Source organism: Pseudorasbora parva, chromosome 13 (assembly GCF_024679245.1).
Source record: "Pseudorasbora parva isolate DD20220531a chromosome 13, ASM2467924v1, whole genome shotgun sequence".
Taxonomy (NCBI): domain Eukaryota; kingdom Metazoa; phylum Chordata; class Actinopteri; order Cypriniformes; family Gobionidae; genus Pseudorasbora; species Pseudorasbora parva.
In genome coordinates this window covers 20,465,188-20,479,580 of record NC_090184.1, presented here as the reverse complement: position 1 = coordinate 20,479,580, position 14,393 = coordinate 20,465,188, and the positions used below count along the sequence as shown (strand labels likewise).

The 14,393-nt window shown below is 39.5% G+C and overlaps 2 protein-coding genes across 2 annotated transcripts in view; one reads left to right on the top strand and one right to left on the bottom strand.

Moving 5' to 3' along the window:
• The window catches only part of ccdc92 (coiled-coil domain containing 92), a 29,444-nt gene extending 27,108 nt beyond the window's left edge, over positions 1–2,336 (top strand). Inside the window, exon 4 of the mRNA XM_067412583.1 lies at positions 664–2,336. Within this exon, the coding sequence (XP_067268684.1) occupies positions 664–1,541 (878 nt within the window). The 3' untranslated portion in view covers positions 1,542–2,336. The remainder of the gene's footprint in view (positions 1–663) is intronic.
• Positions 2,337–9,266: 6,930 nt separating this feature from the next.
• Positions 9,267–12,177, bottom strand: prnpa (prion protein a (Kanno blood group)). Its single transcript, XM_067412582.1, has 2 exons — positions 12,109–12,177; positions 9,267–10,397 (listed from the first exon to the last, which is right to left on the bottom strand). Exon 2 carries the CDS (start codon positions 10,384–10,386, stop codon positions 9,841–9,843), a length of 546 nt encoding a protein of 181 aa, XP_067268683.1. The 5' UTR covers positions 10,387–10,397; positions 12,109–12,177; the 3' UTR covers positions 9,267–9,840.
• Positions 12,178–14,393: the final 2,216 nt, after the last annotated feature.

Genomic DNA, 14,393 nt, shown 5'->3' with positions numbered 1-14,393 from the left:
AAAAAAAGTGTGTTGCACCATTCCTGTCGTATCCAATATAGAAGGCACAGAATTGTTGTTTAATCTCATTGTGTCTGCAAATCCAGTGTCGGCCTGTTTCTTGTTTACAAAAGATTACCTTGCTTCGGCATGTTTATTGCTCATTTAGCTCCATGAGTTAGTGGGCGGGGCTACAGAAGCAGGCATACACATTTATCTGTAGAGGCGGCGTTTCCCCCTTCTATTATGTCATTGATTTGAGAGCTCTCGTTTCCTGGTATTAATAAAGCTTTTCTTTGACTAACAACGAAGTTTTCAGCTCCGAAACTTACAGGATATTACCATGACCATTTATATATCAAAGGCTCAAGGGAAAGTCTATTTCTCAATTCATCACCCCTTTAAAAAATGCTATTCTAGGAGATGCATAAGTAGATCAATGGTATTTGGAATAAAGCCAGTGCCAGGCGTTCGTACCAATTCCAATTGAACACATCTGCCTGTAAGTTTCAGGTAATTCTAAACACCTTGATTAGATTGTTTGCTTGCGTTTGGTTATGGTTTGAGCTAAACTTAGAAGGACACTGGCCATCCAGGACTGGAGTTGAAGAGCCTTGGATCAAAGCATGCGTATATAGCATCCCTTTAAATAATGTTTGCATGTAATGTCTTTTTCTTTCTCAGATGATGGTGAGGCTCGCTGCAGAGAGTTGCACCAGCGCTGTGAGGAGCTAGAGGCTCAGCTGAAGGCAAAAGAGCAGGAGAACACGGAGCTCCTGCGGGATCTGGAGCAGAAGAACGCCATGATCTCAGTATTAGAGAACACCATCCGTGAGCGAGAGAAGAAGTACCTTGATGAGCTGAAGTTGAAGAGCCATAAGTTGGCTGTGCTGTCTGGAGAGCTGGAGCAGAGAGCCAGCACCATCGCCTACCTCACCTCCCAGCTCCACGCAACCAAAAAACGCCTTCTCGCCGGCGGCACGGCAGGTATAAGCCCTTCCGTCAGTCCCATCAGCTCTTTCAAACCCACCCCTCCTCCCGCTCCCGTGGCGTCGGGAAACGACATGGACATCCGCCAACCCGAGACTCCTCGCAGACGCATGCGCAAAAGCCTTTCGCAGCCGCTGCACTCTGAATACACAGAGCTGTACCGGATGGGCTCCGCAGAAGGCCGTAGGGTGGTACTGAGAGATTCGGTAGATGCCATGCCAGATCCTACACCATTCCTGCAAGCCAGAGAGCCAGCGGCCCCTGCAGAGTCTCAACCGGTGCTGCGGGAACGCCCCTCTGTAATCCCGCCAATCACTTCTTCGACCACACCCCCTGCACCCTCAAGTCCCGCCCACATCCCTGTGCCTCCGAGCCCTAGGAATAGTCCAGCACGGGAGGGATCCCATCCCCGCGTTAATCCGCATATAGGAGTGGCGCATCGGATCCACCGCTCACCCTCAGGAGGTGGAGGTGCGGCGCGGCAACAGGCGGAGGTGGAGACCCTCGCTGTGGACCAGGTCAATGGGGAGCAGGTGGTTCGCAAACGCTCGGGTGCAGACAGAACTGTTTAAGACTGACACACTTACACATCCTAAAACATAGTATATCAACATAGATGTATTAAGACCAATGCAGTATATGTGGATCTCTTTATGACTGTGAAAACACACACACACAAACGCACCCGTACAGATGCTCAAATCATCAACATATAACCAACAACCCTGTCAATAAAGGTATAAAACACAAACACACCCCATACTACACTACGGATAGATTTAAAGAACTAACAAACAATCACACAGCATAAACTTGGGAATTGCAAAACAATACACACTGGCAAAGTGTGGCAAAGACTTTTTTTCCGGGAATGTGAGAGAATTTGAAAGACTACGGAATGGCAGCAAGAGCTTCTGTATGTCCTGCTGCTTTTATGCAACACTGTATAAACGAAAAGACTTTTATTCATGGTCATTTGAATAACTTCTTTGTCTCACATCAGTTGAGGAGGAGAACTGTGAGCATGCCAAATGTTTGTTTTCCTTTCCCATTAGACTTTTTAGCATCTTCTTTGCGCTTTCTGTTCTTCTCGTCATTAATGTCCCGCTCTGTTTTACTCAAGGTGCAAGTACACACACATACACACACACACACACACACACACACACTCATATATTGCCAAATGTCGTCATTGCCTGCTGATTTAATGTTCTAATGCATATTCATATCTACTCATATTTATTCATGAGCACTGCAGTAGTACTGGAATCTCCACTCTCCTGCAACTCTCCTTCCCTCTCACTCACATATCTACAGGCTGATGTGAACAATCCTGCTGCTCCTTATTAAACTCCTACAGAAATCAACGGTCTCAAAGAGGTCCATTCAATTCATAATCTCAGTGTTGCACTTCCTTTTAACAACAATACTCTACATATGAAAATAATTAAAGATGTTGTGCTATTCATTGTGTAAGGTGAACGAAAAGTTGGAGCTGCAATATACTGGGAAGAAATGCCTCCTGTCTAATCTAAACACAGGGATAATAATTCTGTGAATATCAAGTTTAAGAAAATGCTCTTTTTTTAAGGTTATTTTGCACATGATGTGTTGCGCGTTTTAGGAACATGCCCTAAAGAAATATTTCACCTAAAAATGAAAGTTTTTTCTTTTTCTTTTTCTCAGCCTTATGTAAAAGGATCAAAATGAGAAATCTTAGAGAGTGCAATGATCTTTTGTTATTATTATTTATATGCAGTTTCAAAGACTTTTATGGTGCTTTTGCATCCTACAATCTCTCTTTGAAACAATAGTTCATTATTTATTTTTAAGAAAGAGAGTAATAAAGGTTGACGTTGAATAATTGACAGAATTTTTTGAGGGGTGAACTATCCCTTTACTTGACATTTATTATCATAATTCCTCCCAGACAGTTCTCATTAGTTATTTGAACAATGTGCTTCAGATTCTACGACTAGTGTGCACAATTTTATTCTGCTCTATTTCACTTTACAGATTTGCAGATAAGAGAGAAAGCTGGTTGAGGGCTCATACATAACGTACCAAGCACTCCATTAATACTGTAAATTTAACATGTTGTTAAGTGTAATCACGTCTGTTTGTATGACTGTATGATGTACATTTAAAATACTTGACAAAGAACATGGATTTTAATGGATGTTTTACTTAAATCTGACTATAACAAGCCACACTTACCAATATTCCCTGAAGAATATCAAGTATTGCTGGTCACCTGCATTTGCATACTGGAAGAAGGGGTAGGGAATACTTAATGTATCAAATAATGAGACTAAATTTGACACTTGACCATTTGAATAGAAACGTCCTGATGAATTTCTTGAAGCTCCAGTTGATCTTTGCTGAAGTTATCTTGAGGAGAGAATCAATTTGAGTCAGAGGATCGTTGGTGAGTGGAAAGAAACAAGCTTAGGGGTCCATAGAAGACTTCTACAGCATTATTTTCATGTCAAAATTTCTCTGCATGTCATCTGCATGTGATCTTGTAAACCATAATGATGTCATACATCCAGGGGGTTATTAAGCCAATAGTAATGCTTTTGAAAGGGAAGTTTATGGTCCTTTCAAGCATGCTGTTTTGCATGTAACTTGACTGGGTGATGAGGGAAACTATTAAATATTTGTGTAATACGGATATGCTGCATAGACATCAACATGTAAATGATCATTCAAGAAATTTAAATAGAAACTCATAGATACCAAACATGATATAGATTAAGTAATTAAGGCTAAATTTGTTTAGATTGGGCTGGGCTGTAAAACGGGTATTAGCAGGGGCGTAGTTTATGGGTAAAACTTTATGCCAATATTCCAATACATCAGTTACAGAGGGATGCAAAAAATAAAAAAAATAAAGCATGTACTGAGAATGAGGTATGACAATATTATTTAATAGATAAGTACACACCACATATTTTAGCTAGCTAATGCAACGTGTTAAGCTATATATATATCAGTATAACTTAACAAAACAACCGTCTGTTCTGCTAGTTAATTTTTCAATAGTGTCTGTAATTATCATTGACAAAAGTATTCACACTGGTGTTAGTTTTCTTCCTAAATGAATCTGACTTTTGAACGAATTGTGAACGATTTAAGCGGCTCACTTAAAGGGGGGGGGGGGGGGGGGTGAACTCAGTTTCAGTCAATCTTGAGTACCTATAGAGTAGTATTGCATCCTTCATATCTCCGAAAAGTCTTTAGTTTTATTATATTTATAAAAGAAATATAGGCTGTACCGAGTCTTTCCGGAGAAAAACCGAGCGCCTGGAGGCGTATCGTGTGGGCGGAGCTAAAGAATGACGATCTCAAACAAAGCGGTGACGTTCTCAAGCGTGGAGAAACCCATGGCTATCAATCGGATTCAGCTAATACGTGATCCAGAATCAGGCTGAAATAAATTGAACAGGAGAAACAGCAACAGCAGGATGTCCGTCTCTGTGGTATGTACTGTATTTAGTGGCCTGTCAACATTTGTGTGTCTTTACTCGCAGTTTATGAGGACATGATTCGGTTTATGGACTGTATGCGACTAAACCTTAGCAGTAGCAAGCAAAACCGTTTTGCACGTCAGACTAGTGTAACGTTATACATAGAACAACAATGGAGTAACCTTTAGCGCATTTGAATGACCAAGCACGCGATCGTGTCGTTTACTGATGTTTACTCATGCGACGGTAGCCAATAGCAGAGACATTTGAAGCAGTTTTACTCACCGGCTGCTTCCAAAGCAGGACCGAACCTTTATCGCTGGGACCGCTATGTCAAAAACACACTTTGGTCTGATTTGGTGAAGTCCTGACAGCAGTGCCCGTGGAAATCCGCGATGTTGTGAAGCTTCCCGTCATTTCTGTGTTCAAATCGGTTCAAATGCAGCACTGCCTTCCTGGAATGCTGTGCTGAAGCGTTGAAGTCGCTTAATGTCAAAGTGGAGGAATGAAGTGGAGCGCGGCGCGGACTATAACGACATAAGTGTTCACTTATGATTTCACCCCCCCTCCTTTAATAAAACAGTGAATCGCTGCCACCTGCTGTTTCAATGCTTAATTTCTTTCTTTTTATAATCTCTACTATGTTAGAATTTTATGAATGATTATAAACAAATTTCTTAACGTGGTGTATATCTCTTAACATGTTTTTTTTTTATATAACAGATTCGAGGTAAATATTGCAGCAGGGTAGAAAAGTCAGCAGGAGAGAAGGAGTGGTAAGGTAAAGAAACCTACTAACGTTACCCTTGGGTAGTAGCCTGTTTGTCTATTTCAAAGTGAATTTAGAGTGAAGTTCTACATTCCGTTGAGTTGTAAACCAGTCTTGATGATTTGTCACATCGGGGGCAGAACTCGGTTTGCTTATTGGGGGTGAGGGGTATTGTGGATTATTCGAAAGCAATACGGTGGTATGAGAGCCTGTCCCAGCCAACACACCCATATGGGGCCCAAAGGGGTTGCACATGGGCTGATATCTGGGGCCCACCTGGGCTACCCAACTGGGACCCAGCTAATTTTGTCCTCAGTTTCCATGAAGGCCCTACATGGGTTAGCCCAGATGGGTTGATGATGGGTCTCATGATGGGCTCATACTGGGCCCACATGGGTAACCCAGGTAGCACCCATTTGGGGCCTGCATGGGTCTGCCCATAAGGGTTAATGATGGGTCTCTTGTTGGGCTCATACCAGGCCGATATGGGTAACCCAGGTCGCACCCATTTGGGGCGTACATGGGTCTGCCCATACGGGTTAATGATGGGTCTCTTTATGGGCTCATACCAGGCTGATATGGGTAACCCAAGTCGCACCCATTTGGGGCCTACATGGGTCTGCCCATATGGGTTAATGACTGGACCCAGATAGGTTTTATGTAGGGCTCTTATGGGCTACAACGGGTATATATAGATGGGCTAGCATAGTTTCTGTATGCGTTATCTTATAGTGAACCCCGTAATACAAACATTACAGGTAATCCTCTTAACCAGTGGTTTTCAAACCTGTCCTAGAGGACCGCCAGTCCTGCAAATTTTGTATGTCTCCCTTATTCGACACACCAATTTAGTTCTTGCAGTCTCTACTAATGAGCTGATGAGTTGAATCAGGTGTGATAAATGAGGGAGACACAGGGCTGATGGTCCTCCAGAACAGGTTTGAAAACCACTGCTCTAAACTACACTAAAATGTTAAAGTTAATCAACAGAAACCAGTAGCTCATGCTATACTTTATCATGCAAGGGTTATTTAGAATAATTTGAAAACGACTAAATTACAGTTACAACTTTATTTGACAAAAGTACCACAAAAAAAAGAGCTCCTGACAGACCTAATTTGACAAAACTTGTATTGTTTATATATGGACATCTGTACACTTAAAGTTTATGTATTTCACAAACAAAAAGATAAAAACAGTGCAGCTCCTCACTCACTCCACCATAATCGCTCGCCCAAAAGCCCTTTGAAAAAAAATTCAAAATAATCAACCAGTGTGTCACTTTTTTTTTTAAATTCTCTTTTTTAAATTCTCACATTTAAAGCTTTTTGGTCCCCACATCCAGTTGATCTTGATGACATGGTCTGTAGGGTCAAACAAAAACAGATGGCGACGAAACGACACAAACTGCAAAGGAATTAAGGTGAAGATTTAAGTGCCCACTTAATAAGAATCACAAGTGGATGTATTGTTAAAAAATAAAAATAAATAAATTCAGTCATGGCTATGGTTTCAAACCTGTCTTGGCGTACAACCAGCCCTGCAGATTTTGTATGTCTCACTATATCTGACACACCCAGGTTTTGAAATCTCTACTAATGAGCTCATGAGTTGAATCAGGTGTGATTGATGATGGAGACATACAAAATGTGTTAAGTATAAAGTAAAGATCCTGGTGTAACCTATTAACAATGACTCAGTATAACCTAACCCTGCAGAAGACATTCCAACTTATTTGGAACAGTATTCTAAAGCCATTACTAATCGGAAACTAGTGGTTCTGTGCCTAAATAAAATTTATTAAAGATTTATTCAAAATTAAACATTTGAGAAAGGAAATATTTCACTTAATGTGTACACTTTTATAATAAAAGCTAAAATGGTCCCTGTATGGCACTGCTCTGTGATCACAAAATAAACCAAATAAAATTGCTATTGTGTTGGAATTTCTAAATTTTGATTAGATTAAAGTCACATTAATTGTGTTCAAGTGTCAAAATAACAATACATTTTTTTCATGGGTGCATATTTGTGTACTATCTACCCATGTAATCAACCTTTGGAATTGACTGTGTTTGCACTTGTCTTGACTGTGAATGAATTAGACCACTGAATAGCCCATTTTCCACCCATGTTCTAATTTCCCATAGTGAACCAACTAGGTCCCACATGAGGAGCCCAGCTGGGTTTGCCCATGTGGGACCTACTTGGTTCACCCAAGTGGGCCCCAGATAAGATGCCCATTTTGAGCCCATGCCCACTCTGTACCCCTGTAGCCCATGTTTAATCCACGTGGGCCCCACATACACGTGTTGGCTGGGGTGCTATATCGTGAATAGCCTACGTCAATCTGAAGGGCGTTGTTAGGTCGACGCAAAGCTATTCACGATACAGCGCCTCGAGTAACTTATAATACTTATTGCATTTATAAAACGGTTACCACACCATATAAATATTAAAGCCAAGAAATATATATCAATGCAAAATAACTTTCATAAATAAAATCACTAAAAGCCTTCCTTCCGCTGGAAAAAATAGTCCCTGACCGTAGCAACAGAAGTTACATTATTACGCAATTAGATGGCGACAAAGACTGTCTTCATGAGTGAATCACTCCGTAGCAAAAACTTTTCAATTCGAAAGGACGGACACTGTCCCCACTGGCACTACCTGATCAAATACGTCATCGGAGGTGTCCTAAGTTATTACTTGGAGACACTTGGTAACTATCTCTCACAATACTCTTCTACATAACACAGTAAAGTAAGCTTCAATTAACAATATCAATGAGCAAACATGTTTACGTTGAGGGTTTTTTATGTATTTTTTTTTTTTTTTTTTACCGTGAACAAAACAGCTATGACGACCAATCAGAATCAAGGACTGGAACCAACCGTTCTATAATTTAGAATATGGTTCAGTCATTAATAAATAACTGCATAGGAACAAATTAGTACGTAATGCATTACTAACAGTCTAGAAACCAACTAACAAGTTACTCTGAATGCTGAATGTGTTTCACTATTAGGCTAACTATTTTTTCATACCACCCAGAGAACAACTATATGGTTCAACATGAATAATGCAATTTTTCATTTTATAAAATGAAAAGCATGCTATCTCCCTATAGTAATTACTGAAGTCTTCGTAAGCTTTTGAGGTTTTGGTATGTTTTTGTAAGGTTTTGGATAGTAATTCCTTCCCAAGGATTTGTTAACACTTCAGTCATTAGAATTGCTAGTGGGTTACATGATCTTCACTTGAGAATACTGCTCCAAATAATGAATAATTTCTTCTGAAGGATTTGGTAATAGGCTACTTGAGTCATTACTGATTGGTTACCATGGCCTTCACTTTAGAATTAATTGTACATTTTGCATTATTTACATTAATTATGAACCTGTATACAGTAGTTCTCTGGGAGGTATGAAAAAAATAGTAGTTATTAATTAGATAATAGTGAACTACCACATTCGACTGAGCACTAACTTATTACTCATTTGTTAATACAAGTTTCTTTTTAGTTAATAGTAGTTACTATGTTAATAGTGCGCTACTCATTTGTTCATGTGTAGTTATTCATTAATTACAGAACAGTATTAACACATCTTTTTGATCTGTCTCAGTCCCTACACCAGCATGGGATACAGCAGTGCTGGTGGACCAGCTCAGTTTTGCTTGAGAACCATCAGGCGATGCAGCTTTTCCAGTATAAACCAGTCTGGACCAACATGGATTTCAAGCTGGCTTATGCAGGATTTTTCAGTCTGCTTATCACTCACATGAAATGAAAAATGACACAAAAAAAATAAAATAAATAAAATAAAATTCATGTATTTTAGGAAGTATATTAATTTATTTTATTTTAACAGTACAAAAATAAACATACTGATAAACAGATCTAAGAAGGTGTACAAGCGAAAGCAATGAAACCTTATTGGTTTAAGACAATCGGCTGCTTGGTAAAGAGCTCGAGGAAGTGAGGTAGACCTCGCCCGAGCCCTTTAACAAGATTTGCTCTCGACTTGACACACTTGGTCAAGCTTATTATGGTTTAATGTGATTTTACCATAAGCCTTGTTTTATTTTGAATGCTCGCTGACGTAAACGGCAGGAACAAACAGATTAAAACATTGAGAAGGTTGAAACGGCTCAGTAGAGAACTAAACAATCAATGAACAATGTACAGGGAAAATATACTGTATATACATGGTGCTCTGAAAAACTCTATTAGACTATAAACTACCTGCTCTTCGTCATTTTAAATTTTACAAAATTCATTTATAAAGGAAAACTAAACAATGGAAAATCTATACTGTTCATTAAAAAAATAAACATCAATCTGATGTTTAAATAATGTACAAACTTCTGACTCAGGCTTGTGCTCATCATAACTCGCTTCCAAGCCAAAACAGGAAACAGTGTGAATGGACGTGGTCTATTTCTTGGGCAGAAATAGTGCATAGAGGCCTCAGTAGAAATTAAAATCCTTGATAGTGCTGTTTGATCGCATTTAGTCCATGTTTTAACACTGCATCTGTCATACATTTTTATTTAGTTAGACATTTTTTTTTATTGACAGATGCAAGAAGGTGCCCAAGAATGACCTGTGCCAATTGCCAAAAGTGACTTTTATGACAGAAAGTACCCAAGAAAGAATGATATCACGAGTCCCATTACTGTCACACAGCTGTAAAGGGGTCCGGCACTGGCTGCGCCTGTGTAGTAATCCACATCTGTCTCATTATGGAGGTCTGAATGCCCACCACCATGTCCTCCATGCCCGTGTCCATGACCGTACCCATGCCCATAGCCACCGTATCCTCCATAGCCTCCGTACCCATGCCCGTACCCATATCCGGGTCGAGCCATGGAGCTCAAGCCGTGGCCGACAAGCATTCCCCCCACAACTCCAGCAGCAGCCGCCCCTGCTACCTTCCCAGTGCTGTGTCCCGTGGAGCCTCCGGTGTGGACGGGCGGGGCGCGGTAATGGCCGCCGGCGGCAGCGGCGCCTCCTCCTCCCCAGCCCGCGCGACCGGAGCTGCTGCCTCCCCATCCTCCACCTCGGCCCCCGCCACGACCGAAGCCTCCGCCCCGACGCGACTGGACCGCCGGAAACATCACAGTCAGGAGTAACAGGCAGTTCATCACAGACAAGAGTTTATATTGGGAAAACATTCTGTAAGACGCTGTGAAGACAGAAGGCAAGAGGTTGACTAAGTTTGGTAACAATGTACTAAATGAGCTCATCTGAAGGGTGTGCATGCACACACTCTTTGAAAGCAAAGAGCTAAACATAATCCGAAAAACCAATAAGTCTTTGACTCATCGGTCACAATGAGATCCGTCCTTCAGTGATTAGTTGACACAGAGGACACAGACAATGTCATGAGAGCGATATAGACAAGGCCAATAATGCCACGAAGAGTAATGTACTAAAATATACTCTTATTTGCTAAAATGTGTCCAGTGTTTTGGGTCACCCTTTAGATTAGGGTCCAATTCTCACTATTAACTATAACTTTTGCCTCAATAAACTCCTAATTACTGCTTATTATTAGTTGGTAAGTTAGTTGTTAAATGTAGGTATTGTAGGATTAAGGGATGTAGAATATGTTCATGCAGATTGAGGCATTAATGTGTTCTTATGCTATAAGTATTTATGCTACCTTTCCACTTCTGAAGTTGTCATTACGAATAATTGAACACGTGATTATGCTCATGTCAATTTTTTAACTAAGAAACTAGTATTTACAATAATTCAATAGCACATGTAGACAGCATAATAAACAGCCATTAGTCTAGTAATATGCAAGCTAATAAGCAACTAGTCAATAGTGAGAATTTGGACCCAAACCAAAGCAACCTGAGCAACTTATTTACATTTTTTTTTCAGAGGAAAAATATTATATATATACACAATACTGGTTTATTGATATAATACACAATATAATAGTGTATTGATATAATACACTGGTTCAAAATACCGAAAATGCAAAAAAACAAACAAACAAACAAACAAAAAAAAAAACCTTAAGACAAACTTATATATATATATAATACACAATACTGGTTAAGGGCATTCTGGGAACTTGAAAACCTGTTGTTTTACCATGATTCACTATAAAATATCTTTATGTATGTCTATGTCTACCTAAATATTTTTGTGATCTAGAGTCAGACAATGAAATGAGCAGCACATGATCTTTTCAGAAACTGGGCCACCAGTCCGGCAGCTTTGGAAAGGTAATCTGTTTTAGTTCAGTGTTTGGTTATCTCTTAAAGGGATAGTTCACCCAAAAAGGAAAATGCTGTCATCGTGATGAAAATGCCCTGATGTTGTTCCAAACCTGTATGAGTTTCTTGCTGAACACAAAAGAAGACATTTGGAAGAATGTCTGTACCAAAGCATGTAGAGCAACCATTTACTATAGTAGGAGAAAAAAATACTATGGTAGTCAATGGTTGCTCTATCTGCTTTGTTACAGACATTCTTCCAAATATCTTCTTTAGCGTTCAGCAGAACAAAGAAACTCATACAGTTTTGGAACAACTTGAGGGTGAGGAAGCGACAGCATTTTCAGTTTTGGGTGAACTATCCTTTTAAGAGTATTCTCGCCTGTGCACAAAAAACACAAATGCAACAAGACATTGTTACATTTTAAAGTTGTTCAATGTTGGACTTTAACAAATAAACAATTTTTAAAAAATGTATAAGGTCACAATGACCCTAAAATAATGTAAACAACTGGAATTGGCAACATTATCATTCAATTATTAACACGACATACTTTTGTTAGAAATAAGTACAGCTTTCTGAGTATTCTACTTTCCGTTAGAAATAGATATTCCTATAAAACAAACAGTTTAGTTCCTCCAAAGGTGAATGCACTGACTTACATTGAATACGTATCTGGAGAAAATGTATTTCAGAAGGTTCGGTATCTCCAAGTGTCGTCCTCCTCTCTAGTCTGCTGTCTTGAATGGATGAGAGTATGAGACAGAACTCACACATGTACACGTACACAGTGGCATTAACTGACGGCTGGCCATTCTCTGATTGGCTGAGTGAATGAACCTACGTCGGCCCGTCTCACCGGCGTAGGATCAGAACATTACTCTAATCCATCAACAGGATTAGGACAGTCTATGGATTTGACATACGTGTTTAGGCCCAGGGGTCATACTGTGGGGCCGTCGTATCTCTCCATGAGCTCAGAGATGGTGGTTAGGTAACCCATTACAGGACCTGCAGTCAAATCATGTGGAAGACAAGTGTTGTGCAATGTTTTTCTTTGTTGGTTGGTAGTGTGTGCTGCAGAAATCTTGGCAATAAGGTCCAAAAGTATAAGACACAAATGCAAAACAGTCATTTTAACTAGTTGTCTTTTGGACTTTCACTATACATCCGTAGTGGGCATATTCTCAATAACAAAATGACAACTATTTAAAGTTTCATAATATCTTGATGTATATTTAGATGTCCACTCTACAGTAGATGTTATGGAAGCTTGTTTCCACCACATAATAATTGTTTTAAAATGATCTTAGAATTCTGACTTTATCAGAATTACAAGATAAAAACGTGCAATTGTGAGATATTTCTAATGTCAGAATTGTGTTGAAATTGCAAGTTCTCACAATTCTGAGAAAAAAAGTGAATTGCGAGTTCATGTCACGTGTAAAAGCGCAATTTCAAGAAAAAAAAAAGGTTAGAATTGTGATAATTTCCAAATTACCTTTTTTGTTTTTTATTCAGTTGCAGAAACAAGAGTACCTAGTAATTTTTTATAGAAGATATTTGTTTGTCTATTGATTGTACTTTTGTACTACTAGTTTGTTAAGCCACCTTGAGTTCTTTAAAGGCATTATAAAAATAAACATTATTATTATTAATACATATAGGTTTGTAATGTGTATTTATATCTTAGATTTGTAGTGCATATAGAGCACACTGGATGTAGTTCATTGTATTTATATTGTATTAGAAGGGTTCCTCAAATAAAGATTCAAACAGTTATGAATCAGTGAATCGATCAATGATTCGGATCGCCAATGTCACGTGATTTCCATAGACAGTAAAAGAAATGGACGGAGCGATCCCATTGCCTTCTACGGCGTTAAGTGATGTCAGTATAGGGGCACTCACTTCCTGATGGCTGAGCGAACTGCGCAGGCTCAGACTGAGCTTGACGACGTAGATGTGACGTGAGCCTCCTGTCTGAGAGTTGAAGGTCTTCTAGTAGTTGTGGAAAGTGAAATCTGAATCACGTTGTTTAAATATTTTCTCCCGTTGCTTTTGGCTCACTTTGGGCTTCTCTCCATTCTTCTCCCTTGACTTCATCAGACTTTATGTCTCCACGTCCCCCCGACTGTCTCATAGACAGTAAAAGATTGCCTGCGAGCGTCTCCTCAGGTCTATACGGTCATTTCTCAACTGTGCGACAGAGTCGCGTTGGTTATGACGCAATAGTTAGCCTATTTTTACAAAAACAGCTTCTACGGGGCGATAGTGTAAGATACAAGGTAACGGAGCCTTTTATGCATTGTCGTGTTTCTTTAGAAATAAACAATGGACAAATGGAGTCTTTAAACGCCTCAGATGTAAAGTTATTCACTGTCAAAGTGACTCAAAAATGAATGGGAGTCAATGGGATGCTAACAGCAGGTGATGGCTTGGTTAGCAATGGCCGCCCCTATGGGTGGAACGCTTTCCGAGCGCTAGATTACCCCCTTGGTGATTTCAGCAGTTTGGCACGCGATCCTAATCATGAATCAATACACTGATTCACAACCATTTGAATCTTTATTTGAGGATTGAACACAAACACGGAAGAGAAGACAATGCTGAATAAAGTCGTAGTTTTTGTTATTTAGACCAAAATGTATTTTCAATGCTTCAAGAGATTCTAATTAACCAACTGATGTCACATATGGACTACTTTGATGATGTTTTTATTCCCTTTCTGAACATAGTAAAGTGTGCATGCACTTAGATAAGCTCTCAGACTAAATAAAGAATATCTTAAACTGTGTTCTGAAGATGAACGGAGGTCTTACAGTGTGGAACAACATTAGGGTGAGCCATTAATGACATACATTTCATTTGGGTAAATTTCATTTGGTCTTTTTTTTTTTGCCAGATAAGAAAATGGAGAGACTTTTAAATGTTACTGTTCTTTTAT